General features: G+C 51.8%; 1 protein-coding gene across 1 annotated transcript in view; it reads right to left on the minus strand.

Annotated features, from left to right (window-relative positions):
- The window catches only part of DNAI2 (dynein axonemal intermediate chain 2), a 105,054-nt gene extending 94,198 nt beyond the window's left edge, over window positions 1-10,856 (minus strand). The window contains 5 exon segments of the mRNA XM_018064030.1: window positions 277-390; window positions 1,385-1,527; window positions 6,215-6,336; window positions 8,062-8,223; window positions 10,669-10,856. Of these exon segments, the coding sequence (XP_017919519.1) occupies window positions 277-390; window positions 1,385-1,527; window positions 6,215-6,336; window positions 8,062-8,223; window positions 10,669-10,851 (724 nt within the window). The 5' untranslated portion in view covers window positions 10,852-10,856.

Consider the following 16,607-nt stretch of genomic DNA (forward strand, 5'->3'; position numbering starts at 1 on the left):
CCTCCGTCCATGGGATTTTCCAGGCAAGAGTGCTGGAGCGGGGCGCCATCGCCTTCTCCGGAAGACACTGATGAGGCAGCAACAGAATTTGTCTCACCTTGACGCCTGAAAGCTGCCAGAAGTACCCACCCCCCGACTTTGTCCTCCACAGCAAGCCTGGTCTGGCAGGTGGACCCTGGCTGGACCCCAGTGGAGCCTCGCTGCCTCAGAGCCTGCGGGAGGTTGGGCTGGCACCTGGTTAAGCACCCAGGAGGTGGTGGGGAAGTCCTTCCTTACCGATCTGCCCATTGTAACAGCCTGCCAGGAGCACGTGGGAATCTTTGGGGTTATACTCCAAGGTGACAAGAGGAGAAGACGGCTTTAGGGTAATTTCTGGCCTGTTGGGGTTTTCTATAAGGCAGAACAAAAAAATATATATATATTACCAGACCTGGAAAGAAAAGGACAGAGTCAAACAATTCAACCCCTTGTCCAGGTTGGGGGCGGTGGGGCAAAGCTAGGAAGCCCCTCTCCAGGCTGCAACCTCTGGTCCTCGGTGATCAGCCTCTAGCCCTAGAGGCTCTTCTACAGATGTTATTTTTTGGGAATCACGTGTGTGTGTGTGTGTGTGTGTGTGTGTGTGTGTGTGTGTGACTGTCATTCTAATCCATTTCCCAGGTTGGTATAAAATGAGCTTTTGACCCTAAGGCTTTTACAAAACGCTAACTCTCCCGTGATTTGTGTGAACCAGTTGCCTTGTCTGTACAGCAGAGAGAATGATGGAGGGACAATAATGTCAGCCCACGGGGCGGCAGGAAGAGTTCACTGAGCGGCTCAAAAGTGGGAAGTGCTCAGCTCCGTGCTCGGCACCCACACCGCTGCTAAGAGCTAATGTTCATTTTCACAATGACAGCGACGAGCGATGTCTGAGAGCCTGGAGCCCCCGTCATCTGCCACCTGCCAGGCTCTCCCTGTGAAGTGAGACCCTTTGTCAACTGTGGTCCCTGCTCCCGGGTGGACACACTACCCTACTGGCCAGGAATTAGGGACAAGTGCCAGGACAGCTGGGACAAGGGGTCCCCTTCCCTCCCCCCGGGTCCCTTCTCAGTCTGCTGGGGACTCTCCGATACGCTCTTCAGGGACCCAGAGTTGGGACTCCAGGGGTCTGGTCTTGAATGCCCTGATTCAGGATCCGGAAATGAAGGGAGTTCCTGCTTCTGCTGTGGCTTCGCTTGACTGCACCTGAACCCAGGCAGGGACAGGACAAGACGCTGGCTTCCTCCAGGGCCCTGGGATCCCGGCGTGGGACCAGCCCCCCAACAGGCCCGCTGCTTCCACCTCCCCCCGAGTGTTTGCTGGCCTCTGCCCGGTTCCCTCTCCTTCCCCAGGCCCCTCTGCGCCTCACCCAGGTCCCAGATGTACGATTCGTTGCTCATGCCCTCGGGCGCCCGTTGAAAGTTCAAGCAAGAATATGCCACTGCCAACTTCCTGTTGCCATCGGGATACCAGGAGACGTGTGTGGCCGGCCGCTTAATTTCCTGGGGGTCCCTTTAGAGGAGGGCGAGAGGGCAGAAGACCAGAGTGTCTGGCTCCCCAGACTTCCTATTTATATTTGCTCATTTTTTTTCTTAAAAGAATTCAAACATCGTTAAATATTCACTAGGAGAAATTTACTTTAAAAACAAAGCCTCCAGGACTCCCTTAATTGGAAAACTGATCTCCCAACCACAAAAAAAAACCTAATAAAAAAAAAGAGAGAATGGAAATAAAATTTTAAATTCCGGTCTGATGTCTTCATTTGCTGAAAGTCCTGAGCCTGAGGCTTGATCTCTCATTAATATTAAACTATGAGGGAAGATGAAGAATCTGGCTCCTTGGTATTTGCCCAACTGAATCGAAAACTTCTGTCCACACAAAAGGCTGCATGCAGAGGTTTATAGCAGTGGTATTCGCAACTGCCAAAACTTGGAACCAATGGAGATGCCCTTCGGTAGGTAAGTGGATAAATTGTGGTACATTCAACATTATTATCACTCAGCATTAAAAAGAAATGAGCTTTCAAGCCATGAAAAGACATGGTGGAAACTTAATGCACACTGCTAAGAGAAAGAAACCAATCTGAAAAGGCTATATACTGTATGGTTTCAACTATATGACACTCTGGAAAAAGCAGAACCACAGAGCCAGTACAAAAATCAGTTGTTGCCAAGGGTTTAGGGGCAAGGAGGGATAAATAGGTAAAATACAGGGGATTAAAAAAATATATATTTTTTTGTTTATTTGGCTGCACTGGGTCTAAGTTGTGGTACAGGGATCTAGTTCCCTGACCGGGGATTGAACCTGGGCCCCGTGCATTGGCAGTTTGGAGTCTTAGCCACTGGGCCACAGAGGATTTCTTTTTTTAATTGAAATATGTTGATTTACAGTGTTGCGTTAGTTTCACATGTGCAGCAAAGGAAATAGATACACACATTTTTTTCAGATTCATCTCCATTTAGGTTATTACAAGATATTCAGGGGCTTCCCAGGTGGCTCAGTGATAAAGGATCCACCTGCTAATGCAGGAGACGAAGGAGACACCGGTTCAGCCCTGGGTCAGGAAGATCCCCTGGAGGAGGAAGTGGCAGCCCACTCCAGTGTTCTTGCCTGGGAAATCCCGTGGACGGAGGAGCCTGGTGGGCTACAGTCCTGGGGGTGCAAAGAGTCGGCCACGACTGAGTGCACGAGATACTGAATATAATTCGCTGTGCTGTAAGCATGTCCTCGTTATTTATTTATTTCCCATACAGTTGTGTATATCTATTAATCCCAAACTTCTGATTTATCCTTCCCCTTTTGGTATCCATTTCTTTTTCCTATGTCAACACAGGGGACTTTTAGGGCAACGAAACTATTCTGTATATTGGCAGAGACCTGGGTTCAGTCCCTGGGTCGGGAAGATCCCCTGGAGAAGGGAATGGCAACCCACTCCAGTATTCTTGCCTGGAGAATCCCATGGACAGAGGAGCCTGGTAGGTTATAGTCCACGGGGTCACAAAGAGTCGGACACGACTGAGCGACTTCACTCACTCACTCACTCACTCATGACACCAAGAGGGAACCCTTTTGTGAGCTACAGACTCCGGGTGTACTGTAGGCTGAGCGCATCCCCTCAAACCTCATGTGTTGAAGCCCAGTCTCCAGTGTGCTGATATCTGGAAGTGGGGCCTTTGGGAGGTGATTAGGTTGTGAGGGTGGAGCCCCTATGCATGGAATTAGTGCCCTTACAAAAGAGGGTCGAGAGAGACCCCTCACCCCTTCTGCCTTGTGAGTTCTCAGCAAGAAGGTGCCTGTATCTGAATTATTAATAAAAATCGAGCAGTGAGAATTTTGAAACATCCCGTGGTTAGGACTTGGTGCTCTCTCTGCTGGGGGCCTGGGTTCAATCCCTGATCAGGGAGCTAAGATCCCACAAGTTTCGAGAAGCAGTTAAAAAAAAAAGAAAGAAAGAGAGTCCTCGAAAGACACAGACTCTGACCTTGCTGGCACCCCGTGCTCAGACTTTCATCCTCCAGAGTGTTGAGGGATGCGTTTTTTTGTGTAAGCCACCCAAGTGATAGTATTTTGAGACGGCAGCCTGAGCAGGCTAAGGACAGGGTGAAACGATGTCAGTGTTGTGCTCTGACCGTGATGAATGTCCCACCTACCAGGTGGGGGACAGGAGATGCTGGTGGGGGGAGAGGCCCTGTGGGTGGGGGAGGATGGGTGTGCGGGAATTTTCTGTACTTTCTGATCAGTTTTGCTGGGGACTAAAAACTGCTTGAGAGACTGCTTTAGGAAAGATCCAAAGTGTTCTTCTTACTTGTTGCAAGTAATAATTCTTTCTTTCTTTGGGGAAAAAAAAAAAACAACTGCTCAAAATAAATTAGCTCAGTTTGGTCGCTCAGATGGTAAAGCGTCTGCCTACAATGCGGGAGACCTGGGTTCGATCCTTGGGTTGGGAAGAGCTCCTGGAGAAGGGAATGGCAACCCACTCCAGTACTCCTGCCTGGAAAATCCCACGGACAGAGGAGCCTGGTGGGCTACAGTCCACTGAGTCACAAAGAGTCGGACACGACTGAGCGACTTCACTTTCACTTTCAAAAAATGAAAGGGGAGAGACAAAGTGTAAGAGCGAAAAAAGGATTAAGGACTTAATGGCCCCACATGTGGGCTCAGAGGGGGAGGCGGGAGGAACTGAGAGAAGAGCAGCAACATATACACACCCTGACTACCGTGTGTAAAGGAGCTGGCTGGTGGGAGCCTGCTGCACAGCACAGGGCGCTCGGGGATGACCTAGAGGGGTGGGACTGGCGGGGGCACGGAGAGCTCCAGGAAGGAGGGGACCTGTGCACACATATGGCTGATTCGCTTCATTGTACAGCAGAAACTAACACAACACGGTGAAGCAATTATACTCCAAGTGCTGAAAAATTAAGTTGAAAAAAAAGGACGCAATGGTCCCCAGCTGACACTTTGTCATGGAAGTCATCGGAAGAAATGAACAAAAGGGGGAAATGAAACACGTTTCCGGTCGTGTGACGCATCCACTTCACTCCTCCCTGGGGGCACGGCCGGAGCAGAAGCAGCACAGGTTGAGTCCCATCCTTGGCTGGGTCACCCACCCACTGAGAGCCCTGAGGGTGTCTCCTCCCTGGGGCCAGTTTCCTCGTCTGTCAAACGTGGAGGTCGGATGTGATGATTCCTAATGCATCAGCCCTCTCGGGTATCCATATGTAAGGTCAGATGCAGCAAGCAGAGAGGGCGGCCCCCGCCCGGCCCTGGCCCCTCTCTTGCATGCCCATTGCTAGAAGTCTGCAGTGCCCACTATGACTCAGCCCCGGATCAGAAGAGTCCTTGCCGGTTGTGCTCAGACTGGGTCAAACACTTTCCAGGTGACAAAATGAATCGCCTAGAGTTGGCATTTGATGCTAGTGGCTTCTGAAATCACAGGTTTTCTCTGCATATTCAAGAACACACACCTGCATGTATATACATACGTACACATATATGCATATATACAAGCACACACGCACATATACATAGGTACATTTGATTTTCTTTTTTGGTGCATAATGGCTTTTCAACGTTGTGTTAGTTTCTGCTGTATGATGACTTGATCGGCTACAGGTATACAAAGACTCCTTCCCTTTTGGACTTCCCTCCCACCCCTCGAGGCCATCACGGAGCACTGAGCTGAGCCGCCTGTGCTTCACACGTGATAGTGGACACACGCCAGTCCCAGTCTCCCGATTCAGCCACCCTCCCCTCCCCGCACTGCGTTCACAAGTCCGCTCTCGACATCTGCACCGCTACTCCCGCCCTGCAAAGAGGTTCATCTGTACCATTTTTCTAGATTCCACATACGTGCGTTAATATACGACATTTGTTTTTCTGATTTACTTCACTCTGTACGACAGACTCTAGGTCCACCCGCGTCTCTGCAGAATGACCCTATTTCGCTCTTTTTAGTGGTTGAGTAGTATCCACTGTATATATATATATATACCACATCTTCTTTATCCGTTCATCCGTCATTGGACATTTAGTTGGCTTTACCTAGGTGTATTTTAAACAAAAGGTAGTGCTTTCTACACACGGTTCTGCGTCTTGATTTGGTTTGGTTTCACACAGCAATCTGGGAAACTCTCGCCTAAGGAGCTGCCTCATTCGTTCAGATGGCTGAGTGGCAGTCAGCGTGCGGGCGTAGCAGAATTGCCGGAACCAGACCCTACTGATGGGTTTAGCGTGCTCCCAGTCTCGGCTAGTTCACACCTCGCTGCAGCGAATATCCAGTGATCTCACACACGTGTCTATGGGCTAAGCTTCTGTCACACTGCTGTCCTTGGAGGTTATTCCAGGCAGACTCCCAAGTGCTTGGGACAAGGGTCTTTTTGCTCACAGCGCAGCCAGATTATGGATGTCTGGTGCTCTGGACCTTCTCCACACAGTATGAATCGACCACACGTGTACTCAGCTTTGCCAATTTGCTTTTCCTGAGACTGACTCTCTCCTCCCTTTCCACCCGCCAGGCCTGCCTCCAAGGTAGGGACCACTTATCTACTGGGCATTTTATCGCTCTGTCCCTTATTTAGCTCAGAGCACAGAGGGCATTATTCCCCACGGCATGGAGTGATGGGTAAGGGGTCCCCTTTGGAAGCACCCATCCACAGGAGTGACAGAGGTTGGCCAGGCACCTGCCTGGCTACAGAGGTACCTGAAGACATTGATGGTTTTAGCTGAGGGGGCCTCGTCTGTCACCTCCACCGCATCCTCGTCGTCAAAATACTCCTGGTAGATGTCGATGGCGTTATTCTGCTTGATACAATGCTCCATGATCTGCGGGGGACACAGCGGGAGTCCTTAGTGGCAAAGGGAGGTCCTTTCAGCCTGACCAGGGCTGAGATGGAGTCTGGGAGGGATGAGAGACATCCCCCAGTCTTTTCCCATCCTTCCAGGCTACGAATTTTCAATGGGGGCAACATCTACCCCGCAAAAGGGTGGAAATTGGTTCCAACTGTTTTCAAATTGCTTCTTGGGGGTAAAATAATATCACTTTTTTTTTTTTGTACAAAGCACAGACATACATTTTGTGGTTGTTGTTCAGTTGCTAAGTCGTGTCTGACTCTTTGCAACCCCGTGGACTGCAGCACGCCAGGCCGCCCAGGTATACATATAGTGCGTAAATACATAGCACACCTTTGGTATTACATTTTCACCGGGGTGGGGGAATGTCTAAAAAGGCTTGTTGAGAGATAACAATGAAAATAAAAAGGTGAAGAAGCACGGTTCCAGCCGAACAGAATTAGTAGCCACTCAGTGTTCTCGCCTGGAGAATCCCAGGGACGGGGGAGCCTGGAGGGCTGGGGTCACACAGAGTCGGACATGACTGAAGCAACTTAGCAGCAGCAGCAGCCCCTGTATATGGTATCCATCTCCTGTTTCCTCCATCCAGAAGGCCCTCCCCCATTATTCCAAATGTCCAACAAGGAAAAACCCAAGCTCAAGGGCCTCCTCCTCCAGGAAGGCTCCCTTGATACCTTCAGCAGGAAACCAACTCTCCCTCCTCACGATAGCAAAGCATTTCTCCCCTTACAGCCTTCCTTTCAGTGTGAGATTGTGTGGTACACACGTGCTCAGTTGTGCCCCACTCTGAGACCCCATGGACTGTAGCCCACCAGGCTCCCCTGCCCATCGGATTTTATTCAGGCAAGAACACTGGAGGGGGTTGTCGTTTCTTACTTCAGGGGAATCTTCCCGACTCAGGGATTGAACCTATATCTCTTGTGTCTCCTGCACTGCAGGTGGATTCTTTACCTGCTGACCTGCCTGGGGCTGCTGCTGCTGCTGCTGCTAAGTCGCTTCAGTCGTGTCCGACTCTGTGCAACCCCATAGACGGCAGCCCACCAGGCTCCGCTGTCCCTGGGATTCTCCAGGCAAGAACACTGGAGTGGGTTGCCATTTCCTTCTCCAATGCATGAAAGTGAAAAGTGAAAGTGAAGTCGCTCAGTAAGTGTTTGACTCTTTGTGACCCCATAGACTGCAGCCTACCAGGCTCCTCCGTCCATGGGATTTTCCAGGCAAGAGTACTGGAGTGGGGTGCCATTGCCTTCTCCCAGCTGCCTGGGGAGCCCCTGTTAATACTGCGATATCTCTGTTTTTGCCTTTGGCCTCCGGTGGCTCACAAACTCTTTAGGGTGCGATATATGTGAATTTCATTTTTGCAGTCTCTACTGCACCTGGTAAAGTCTAGAAGCTCCGTCCAAATGTGCTGAATGAATGAATGAATGATCCCTATTGGCAGGTAGCTGCTGGCTAGGGTTCCTTGGGGGTCTCTTTGCCCAGAGGGTTTCCTACTTTCCCGATTCCTCCTAAAACCTGTTCAGTCCTTGGACTTCCCTGCCTTACCCTTGGGTCTGCTGTGTGGACCTGCCTACCTGCTCCCAGACGGAAGGTTCCGTATGGTACCTGGTGTCCTGCCTCAAGGAGCTAGCTGCTGAGCCTGACACGCAGTTGGGGAAGCAGTCATGGCTGAGACCCTGCCGGAGCGGAAGGAAGCCTTACTGAGCCCAGCTGCAGGACGGCATTGATGTAGTTCTCGTCCTTCTCCACCTTCTTCCGGAAGCGGATCGTCTGCTCCAGCTCCAGGGGGTTCACGTCCTTGGGCCAGCCGCCCTCGACGTGGTTAATCCCCCGGGTTTCCATCTCAAAGCGCTCTGTGTTGGCCTAAACCGAGAGTCACAGGTGAGAAGAGCCCAGCCCTGGTGGAAGCATGTTTCTGCAAACCAGAGTCCCGGGGCTCCCGGGTCCCTGGGCTCTGAGTGTTCAGGAAGGGACTCGTGGTACCCTAGACCAGAGCCATAGGGACTTCACGTGCCAGCAAGGAACTTTCTGGTCCTCGGGTGGTCACAGGCGGCCATGAACGTGCCAGCCTGGGGAGTTAGTAACAGCCACTTTGCAGCTGATGCCAATGGCCGGGAGAAATCCAGTTCTGACCTGACCTCAACTCTAAAAACCCAGAGGAGCCCCCCCACCCATCTGCTCTGTGAGACCCCAAAGAACAAAGTGACTAATCCTACCATTTATAGCGAGATGGGAATCAAAACATAAAAAGACTTGAGAGTTTGGATTGGCTTTGCTCGTTCTCTGTCGCAGCGAGGATGGCACGGATGCAGTTTTTCCTTTAAACTTACCTCTCTGCCTCCTTTTCAGTCCCCTCACCCTGCATCTTTTCAACTGTGATAAAACACACACGTGCTTCCCTGGCGGCTCAGATGGTAAAGAATCCTCCTGGCGGTGCAGGAGATGCAGAGACCCAGGTTCGATCCCGGGGTCGGGAAGATCCCCTGGAGAAGGGAATGGCTACCCCACTCCAGTGTTCTTGCCTGGAGAATCCCATGGCCGAGGAGCCTGGCGGGCTACAGTCCCTGGGGTCACAGAGTCAGACACTACTGAGCAACTAACACTTTCACACAGTACACATAACATCACGTCTACCGTTTTGGGACCTGCCTGGTGGCCCAGTGGCTAAGACTCCGCAGTCCCAATGCAGGCAGGGGGCCTGGGTTCAACCCCTGGTCAGTGAACTAGATCCTGCATGCCACAACTAAGAGCCGGTGCAGCCAAGTTAATACACAAATATTTTAAAAAATAAAATCTACCATGAAGTGAGGTGAGGTGAAGTTGCTCAGTCGTGCGTGACTCTTTGCGACCCCATGGACTGTAGCCTACCAGGCTCCTCCGTCCACGGGATTTTCCAGGCAAGAATACTGGAGTAGGTTGCCATTTCCTTCTCCAGAAGATCTTTCCCACCCAGGGATCGAACCTGGGTCTCCTGCAGTGTCGGCAGACATGTTACCATCTGAGCCACCAGGGAAAATCTACCATTCTGACCATTAAAAAAAATGCTCAAGTTAGTGGCATTAAGAACATTCACGATGCTGTGCAATCCTGAGCCCTATCTAGTTCCGGAACTTTCTCAATACCCCAAATGGAGACTCCACACTCACTGAGCTCTCACTCTCACTTCCTTTTCCTTTATAAGCCATTTCTCACGAAAGCTAGAAGTCTCAACAGGGCGGAGTCACTGGCTTTGGAGACCCCAGCGTGGCATGGAATTCGTGGCTGTTGTCTTGTTTCAGAAGTTCCCATGAACAAGACTGCTCTGGCCCCAGTGACAGCAGCTCACCCTGGGGAAGCAGGAAAGTCAATGTGTTTGAACTGGAAGTTATTGGAAACACTCATAATGTGTTTTGGCCAAATCAGTGTGATTTTCATGCCACTGATTTAGGAATATGACAACAGGGTTATCCCCTCAGTCTAATCTTCTCCCGGCAGTAGTTGACATAATCAGGAGCTGATTACCTGCTTCGGACAGACCAGGAGAAATCTAGGGTTTTGAACAGCAACATCACCCTCGGTTCTCTTATCTTAGAGGCACCTCTGACTGGAACTTTCTATGGGACCGTTTCTTTTTCAGAAGCTAGGAGGTGTGAATCCCTGGCCCCTCAGATGCCTCTCCCAGCTGTTGTTGCCGTTCGGTCCCCCAGTCGTGTCTGATTCTTTGAAACTCCACGGACTGCAGCGCGCCAGGCCTCCCTGTCCCTTACCACCTCCCGGAGTTTGCCCAAGTTCATGTTCACTGCTTCAGGGATGCCGTCCAGCTGTCTCATCCTCTGACGCCCTGTTCTCCTGCCCTCAGTCTTTCCCAGCATCAGGGACTTTTCCAGTCAGTCGTCTGTTTGTATCAGATGACCAAAACACTGGAGCTTCAGCTTCAGCATCAGTCCTTAGAGTGAATATTCAGGGTTGATCTCCCTTAAGATTGACTGGTTTGATCTCCTTGCTGTCCAAGGGACTTTCAGGAGTCTTCTCCAGCACCACAGTTCAAAAGCTGCACCAAATGCCTAAAACAACTCTAGCAAGAGTCTTAGAGGAGAGGCCAGAGAGAGGAGCTCTTGATTTGCATTCACCTGGCCCAGAGGATGGTTGGTACTGGGGCTTGTCCTGACCCTGGGCACCAAGCTGATGCCCTCACACATCCAGCATCCGCACTGGTCCACTAACTGGCTTCCCATGGGAATGGAGTCACGGAGTCCCGCTTACCAGCCCCGACCCACAGCCCTGCCAGACCACACCTCCACTGGCCCGGCCCGTGGCTCAGGGACCCACCTCATGCTCCGACATGCTGGTGGAGCACTGGATCCCTGTGTCCACCGGGTTCCGCTCTACAAACTGCTCGGCCAGCTCGGGGTTGGGCGGGATGTCGATGTTCAGCTCTGCCTGGCGGTCGGAGAAGTTGCATTGCTTCCCAAACTCACTGCGTTTCTTCACGTATACATACACAATCTCCATGGTACCGGCTGCTGCAGGGATGGGGAAGGGTATGTGGTGAGGGCCTCCAGCTGGCTACCTCTTGGTCTCCAGGAGCCCCACCACTGCGGGCGACTCTGTGTTTCCTCTCTGGTTGTGGGGGGAAGGCTCCTAAGGGATTTGTCCAGATGCTGAGCTGCATTTGAAAACATAATCTATGGAGTGATGACTACAGGCTAAGTGTTATCTTGCTCGGTTCTTACAGTTGCCCTCTAAGGTGGACAGTGAGATCACCAATCCATTTTGGAGGAACCTGATATTCACAGGTACCCAGAATGCCTTGCCCAGGACCACAGAGCCAACAAGTGTTGCCGCTGGTCTACCTGACTCCAAAGCTCTAACTCACCAAATGATACAGTTTTTGCTGAGCTAATATGATTATCCAGAGGCAAGGAAGAAATACTGATGGTGATTATGTTGAACTAAATTCCCTGCCACACACTGGACCTGACAATGATTTCACTTACTTTGTCAGAAAACATTTGTTGAAACTATGATTAGTGACTTCCTCGGTGGACCAGTGGTTAAGACTTTGCCTTCCAGTGAAGGGGGGGGGTGGGTTTGATACCTGGTCGGGGAGCTAAGATCCCACAGGCCAAAAACCCAAAACATAAAACAAGCAATAGTGTAACACATTCAATAAAGACTTTAAAAATGGTCCACATTGAAAAAAAAAAAAACCCGAATAGTCAAGACAGAGTGGTATGCTGGCATAAGGACAGACACTTAGATCAATGGAATGGAACTGAGAGCTCAGAAATAAACCTTTATATCTACGGTCAATTGATTTTCAATGAAGGTGCTGAGAACACAGTGGGGAGAGGATGGTCTTTGAAACAAATGGTGCTGGGGACGCTGTACATTCACAGGCAAAAGAATGACCCCAGGTTCCTACCTCACTCCATACAAAACGAAGACTCAAAATGGATCGCAGCAGGGCGTGCAGGTTCAATCCCTGATCTGAGATCCCACAGCCAAAACAAACAAACGAAAATACAGTAGTGATTCTCAACCTTGGCTACACCCTTAGAAACACCTGGAGGGCTCTGGAAAAAAAAAACCCCACGATGCTCGGGTTGAACTGCAGGCTAATTAAATCATCATCTCTCAGCTGCAGCCAAGGATGAGAACCACCGATTTAAAGTGAGGGCTCTTAATCTCACGGCCAACATTCCTCAAATCTGGACTGTCCCTTCAAAACACAGAGATGCCCAGCCCCGCTCCTGTAAACACTGATCTACATGTCTGAGACGAGGCTTAGACATTTGTACGGTCACTCCAGATGACTACTAAGACCAGATATGTGTCTGTCCTTCCTCTCCCAACTCCAGGGCTTCAAGGAACCAGACGGGTGGGTCCAGGCTGCTGTCCCCCAAGATTCAGGGCCAAGAGCTCTGCGGCAGCCTAGAGGCATGTGCCTGGATAGCCTCAGGCCCTGGAGCAGCTGGGACGGGGGTGAGGGCGATAAGGTTAGAGTTAACTACTAGGCCACTTTGCGTCCACAGGCGTTGTTTGTTGGAGACAGTACCACCCTCCCAACCGCCTACTTCTCAGCCCCAGTACAGCTCATCCTGCATCAGACTTGCAGGCAGCAGTATTTTTCGCTCTTTCTTGTGGTTTGGAAACCTTTCTACCCAGGAAGGGTAGGAGCAATGGCTTGGAGAACAGAGGATGGGGACAGAAGCACAAATGACAGCAGATTGCCCGAAGGGTTTATTTTTCATGGACAGGCGAGAGCCTCGTGGAAAAGGGTGCACACCCAGTGAGCGTCGCCCTGGCCGCCAGCTCACTGCTGAACTACAGCAAGGCTGCGCCTGCGCCCCTGCCCCTCCACCTCCCAACGCTCGCCCCCAAGGACTGCAGGCTCTGATGACTACAGGCTGCTTATCCCCCCCTCTGTCAAGAGACAACTGCCACGAGACGGCTGGCTCCTAGGGGACACAAGGGGTCTTGAGAGCACAAGGAAAGCCTAGGAAGACAAAAATAGCCTCTTTAGCCCAGATCATATTTTTAACAGCTTTGCCTTCCTTCTTGGTGCTTCCCAAGGCCAAGCCAGGAGTGAGAACAGAGGCATTGTTTTCTATCTGGAGGCAGACAGAGGGGACATTTAAAGGCTGGTTGGGTGATGGGAAGACAGCTCATTCAAGGACCCAGAGCGGGCTCTTTCTCACAAGCTGGGGGAGCATGAAGATGAATGGTGAGGTCAGAGCTGGGCGGGGGGAGTGGTCTCAGGAGGTCTCTCCCTGCCCTGGTGAGACAAGTCTCACAGGCTGGGCTGCGCCAAAGCAGCGCCTAAGTAAGGCTGTCTTGCAAAGGGGGCTTCCAGGGGAGGCAGAAGCCGCCTCGCTGCCCTCTGGGACTTTGGGGGAGGAGATGCCACCCGTGGGAACCTCAGCCCCACAAGCATCGCAAACACAAGACCACATGGAATTAGAGACATGCTGATCTGAATGCCAAATATGCAACCGCCTCCGACATCCTGGGGCAGTCAGATCAGAACCTTCACCAAACATAAAAATAAGACTCGGCTTGTGCAATGATAATGAGCGAAGTGATTCCTGGAAAGAACCTCCTTTGGCTTCAGAGAAAGGGAGAGATGAGGGACTGGTGGGGGGTGGCTGAGAAGTTCAGCGGAGGAGCTTCACGGGCAGGCAAGTGGAGGGTGGCCACCTTCCCCCACCACTGGACTCCCTGGTGTCACAAAGGTGACTAGGCCTCTCCTTTGTCTTGTCCCTGCGGCAGGCTCCAGCCTTTGTGCTGTGTCTGGCTGGACAAAGGACTGTAGGCAGGGGGACTTCCGGCCCTCTTTCTTCTGTTTACGCACCTTCTGGAACTTGGGGTCATAAGGGACTCACTCGGCTTCAAAAGTGGCTGATCTCCCTGGGAATTCCTTCCTCTGGTCCACACTGGGGTCAACCTGGGATGAGCTCCAAGAGGTGGAGGGTGAAGACAGCCAGAGGTGGGAGGAGGTCCCCAGACCCGGAGGGTGATGTGGGCCGGTGTCCCTGCTCTGCCCACTACAGCACTGAACCCTTGAGCTAAGACTATGGATTTTTTTTTTTTTTTTTTTTTTTGATGTGGTGCTAATAGTCATTGGGCTTCCCTAGAGACTCAGTGGTAAAGAATCCACCTGCCAATGCAAGGGAGGTGGGTTTGACCCCTGGGTGAGGAAGATCCCCTGGAGAAGGAAAAGGCAACTCCAGTAATCTTGCCTGGAAAATCTCATGGACAGAGGAGTATGGCAGGCTACAGTCCCTGGGGTCACAAAAGAGTCAAACACAATTTAGTGACTAAACAACAGCAACAACGAATATTCATTAATAATGACAGTCCATGAGAGTAATGGTTCCTAATTAGAAGACTGTGGTCTTCTATTCACTCCCATCCCCAGTGCCTGGCACAGAGGGGGGCCCCCTCCTCCCTTTGTCACATGCTGAACGTGCAATGTGACCCCAATCCGCCAGGACGCTCCCCTAGAGGTCTCTCCCCTACTCTTCCTCTTGTGATGTGAAAAACTCCAGCAAGCTAAGGATGTAAGAGGGAAACACTGGGTCCGAAAGCTGGGAGAAGAATGTACTTGTGTGGTTCAAGAGACATTAACTGTGAACTTGTTGCAGGAAGAAGGAACTAACCCTGCGTGTGACCTTCAGCACGATACCCTCAGGGCATCCGGATGGATACCCACTCCTGGGCTGAGGAATACGTGAAACGCTGCAGAGGACCACCCCTGCAGAGGGGCTCAGTAACTCTAACGCCCTTCCCTCCATTCTTACCAGAAAGCTCTCCTCTTCACCGGGCCGGGCCGCCCACCACCCCAGCCTCAGGCTGTATTTTCGATCCCGGGGGCTGTAAACCCTTTAGGTCTCCCATCCCCCCACCAGGAGACGGATGGCGTCAGGACCGGACCGGCCGCAAACGGTGCAGGAGGCAGGGTGTTTGGAATTTGCTGGGTCCTGGGACTCCGGGAACATCGAGGGCAGCGAGGACTGATGGGCGGGGGGCTCTAGGAGCGCCGGTCCCCGGGGTCCATCATCCGGCAGAGCTAGCCCGGAAGAACGCCCCACGAGGAGCTTCTTGCACTAGAGGCGTTTCTCACCCTCTGGGGCTCCCTTTCACTCTCCAGCCTTCTCTTCAGCCGCGGACACCCTCCCCGCGTCCGCCCCTTAACCTCGGTCGGTTCCTGCTGCCGCTGGGGAAGCCGCCGAGTCGCGGAGCTGGCTCCAGCGCTTCTCAAACGGCTACGGCGTTTACTCGTTGCCTAGCAACCCTGGCCGGGCCCAGGCTGCGAGGCTGCGCGGGGCGCGGAGGAAACCTGGAGCACGTGACCCTTCCATCCCGTTAAGCCACGTCTCCAGTGCCTCCTAAATTAGTCAAGCACCGGTAACGATAAACGTATGTAGGATCTTTGCCAAGGCGCTTATCCAAGTCCACAAATATGCATTTGGCAAGATTCTCAGAAAATGCAAAATGTACTACTCAGTGCTCCTCGGAGTCCTGAGCCCTGGGTGAGGCTGTGTTATGGATCTGCTCATGATCCAGAAGATCGATTCCACCCCTTCCTTTAGTTTCCTTGTCTGCTAAATGGGAATTAGGACCCCCAGCTTCCTCTCTGTTACCGTAGCCCCTGCACATTTAATAGTAAGCTCAAGTCTGAACCACGCGACCAGGAAGAGACTCCTATACGGTAGGGGCTGGGTGTTTCCACAGCTTAGGTCTTGGTTGCAGATAAACGAATAAAATGAAATTTCTCCTTAGTTAAGACAATGAGGTGAAACAATGTAAACTAAAAGAACCCGATGTGGGGCTAGAAAACGGGTTTGAATCCCAGCCAGATGGTTCAGATGGTAAAGAATCTGCCTACAATGCAGGAGACTTGGATTCCATCCCTGTGACAGGAAGATCCCCTGGAGAAGGGAATGGCAAACCACTTCCGTATTCTTGCCTGGAAAATTCCATGGACAGAGGAGTCTAGTGTGCTATGATCCATGGTGTCGCAAAGAGGTGGACACAACTGAGTGACTTTCACTCACTCACTTGACTGGTCACTAACAGAGTGACGTTGGGCAAGTTGCCTTCTTTCTGACTCGTGCTTAGTTGCTTGTGTGTGTGTGTTAGCCGCTTGGTCGTGTCCGACTCTTTGGGATCCCATGGACTGTAGCCCGCCAGTCTCCTCTGTCCGTCCAGGCAAGAATATTGGGGTGGGTTGCCGTGCCCTTCTCCGGGGGATCTTCCTGACCCAGGGATGGAACCCAGGTCTTCTGCATCGCAGGCCAATTCTTGACCGTGTGTCCCCAGAGAAGCCCCGCTTAGTCGCTTAGTCGTCTCCGACTCTGAGACTCCATGGACTATAGCCCGCCAGGCTCCTCTGTCCTTGGGATTCTCCAGGCAAGAATAGTGGAGTGGGTAGCCATTCCCTTCTCCAGGGGATCTTCCCGACCCAGGGTCTCCTGCATTGCAGGTGGCTTCTTTACCATCTGAGCCACCAGACTCGACAATCCTCATTGGCCTAGGGATGGGGCAGCTGCAGTACTCGGGATAACTAGGAGGACCAGCTGAGCTGACGCAACAGCGTGCCCAGGCTGGAGCTGACCACAGAGCCTGCTCCGGAGGCCAGCTCTGTGTTTCCCACGGCTGGGGATCTAACTTGAGTTCAGAGATGGGTGTTGGAGATCTGGACCATGTGTCATACAAGAAGTGGGATTTGGGGTTGGAATGGAGCCTTGACAAATGGTTATGAG

The sequence above is a fragment of the Capra hircus genome, chromosome 19, assembly GCF_001704415.2.
Source record: "Capra hircus breed San Clemente chromosome 19, ASM170441v1, whole genome shotgun sequence".
NCBI classification, from domain to species: Eukaryota; Metazoa; Chordata; class Mammalia; order Artiodactyla; family Bovidae; genus Capra; species Capra hircus.